Below are 2,501 nucleotides of genomic sequence, written 5' to 3' on the forward strand. Positions count from 1 at the left end.
GTTAAAGAGCAAATTGTAACTTTAAAGAGTAAGCTAATCCAAGCCATGGCATTTTCAATCAGTATATATGCATGTGAAACTTGGATAATGATTAAGGAAGACCTTAGAAATACTGATGCATTTGACTTATTGTGTTGGCAAAAAATTATTCAAAGTACCATGGACTGCCAGAACAAGCAAATCTGTCTTAGAAGAAATACAACCAGAAAGCTTTTAAAGTGAGGATTGTGAGATTTCATCTCTCATGCTTTGGACATATTGTCAGGAGGAACCAGTCTCTGGAGAAGTACATCATGCTTGGTGGAGTGGAGGATCAATGAAAAAGAGGAAAACTCCCAATAAGATGGATTGACACAGTGGTAGCAAAAATGGGTTCAAACATAGCAACACTTGTGAGGATGACAGTATTTCCTTCTGTTGTCCTTAGAGTATGTTTTCTTTTGTGCATATGGTCATAATGAGTTGGAATGGACTCAGTAGCATCTCACAGGAATTTGCGGTTTTTGAAATAGCTCACATATTGATAAAGTCAAATTTTAAAGTTGTAGAGAGAACTTGGATTAAGCACTACATATAACACACTTACAACAGTGGATATAGTTTATTATTATATTTCTCTATGGCTTTTGATAAAAATAACGATGAAGTGGTCACAACCAAGAACTCATTAAATCAGACTTTACATATTAGTCCTCTGGTCATCCTAAAGTAGAGTCAGGGTTGAAAAGAATTCCTTTAGATTCTTGCTAAGTATAAAGGAGTATTCCATCAAAGTGGTCTATTATTATCATTAATATTCAATCTTGACATTACTCATATAAAAATTTATTAATATTTACGTCACACCTCATTTTTAGAGGTTTGAAATATTAGCTTTGTGACTTGAATTTATATGCCCTTTGTGTACGATCCTATTCCTCCATACTCTTTTTCTCCAAAAGGAAATACCTATCATAAATTTGATTTGTATATATTTCTCTCCATATTTTTACATTATTAGTATTAACTTATGAATCCATATTCAGTTTTTTAAAAAATGTACTTAAATACTATGGAATTATACTATAGTATTGTCCTGAAAATATTGTCTTTTACTAAAACATTGTGTTTAAATTGCCTCTGAGAAGTACATACATCTATTTCAAAGCTTTTAAATCGTGTATAATATTACCACAGAAGGATTATTCTAGGTGTCAACTTGTTAAAATTTTTGCTCCACTTTCCATATTACACAATTGAGAATTCCCATATTATAGTTATTTGAGGTGTAGAGTTAATGCATGACCAAATTTACTATTAATTGCCAATATTTGTCTACCAATAGAAAGTTAGACATAACTACATGTTCTTATTTTCATGGCATGGAATCACAAACATCTGTGAAACTTGTCTGGTAATTGTCCTTCTGTGATAGTGTCAGATGGAAATTACCATCTTGTAAATGAAACATTGGATTCCTGGTGTAGTGATGTTAGATAAGGCAACAACATATAACTGTTGAGGTCAGCAGTACAAATCCAACAGTTACTCCTATGAAGCCTACATAGGGGTGCTATCAGTCTGAAACAACTTGATGACACTTTAAAACAATGTAGGAAATACTATTTCTATTTCTCTAATTTCTTAATGATTCAGAAAAATATATTACTATTCCTAGAGTATTCATGCTATAAAGATCCCACTAAACATTTGACCCAGTTTTTAATTCACAGATGAACTCACCGAACTGTAAGAGAAATCATCAATGCTTCAGTGTTCATTCATTCATCTGAAAAGAATCATAATCATTCAGCTCTGGTTGTGGAGACAGAATCTTGGAATACGAATCAGGAGAGAAATGTCCAAATCCCAAGTATTTAGCATATTAAACCTGGAGTGCATGCATAACTCTCAACTTCTCTCATCTAGAAAAGAGTAATATTTACTACAATGATTCATGTGGCAGCTAACAACAGGTTGGTACTTAAATACCTGGACGTTGCTTTTAATCAGAATTTGAATCAGTACAAAAGCAGCCGGTTTATTGTTGAAAAATAGTAAAATTTGCTTTTCCCTATTTTTCTGCTTTTCCTTTTTGGTTTTCATTTTAATGAAAATCTCCATAATAGTTCTGAAAACAATTAAGAATTATTGTTGTTGTTAAGTGCCATCGAGTCGTTTCGGTTCTGACCCATAGTGACCCTTTATAGGGTTTCTGAGGAGCAGCTGGTGAGTTTGAACTGCAGACCTTGCAGTTTAAACAGCTTTGCAGTCTGGAGCATTAACCCATAGCACCACACTATTAAATAAGTCCCATAGAAAGTCCTTACTAGAGACAGATTCATTCCCTATTTTACTTTGTCTTCAGTCTTACATGACATCCTTGAAGAGATGAAAGCTCAAGCAGGAGAGCAGTCAATGTGGACATCATGGAGCCTACACTGAAATAGGAAATCAAGAAGGAGTCTATTCAATATATACAGACTCTAGTTGTTTCATTTTGAATATTCAATATCAATTTA

The 2,501-nt window shown here is 33.3% G+C and overlaps 1 protein-coding gene across 1 annotated transcript in view; it reads right to left on the reverse strand.

Moving 5' to 3' along the window:
* LOC102840445 (olfactory receptor 18-like) overlaps positions 1–2,103 on the reverse strand; it is an 8,261-nt gene extending 6,158 nt beyond the window's left edge. The window contains exon 1 of the mRNA XM_006877376.1: positions 1,972–2,103. Coding sequence (XP_006877438.1) covers positions 1,972–2,103 — 132 coding nt within the window. The remainder of the gene's footprint in view (positions 1–1,971) is intronic.
* Between the last annotated feature and the right edge of the window lie 398 nt (positions 2,104–2,501).

Source organism: Chrysochloris asiatica, unplaced genomic scaffold (genome assembly GCF_000296735.1).
Source record: "Chrysochloris asiatica unplaced genomic scaffold, ChrAsi1.0 scaffold00491, whole genome shotgun sequence".
In the NCBI taxonomy this organism is placed as follows: domain Eukaryota; kingdom Metazoa; phylum Chordata; class Mammalia; order Afrosoricida; family Chrysochloridae; genus Chrysochloris; species Chrysochloris asiatica.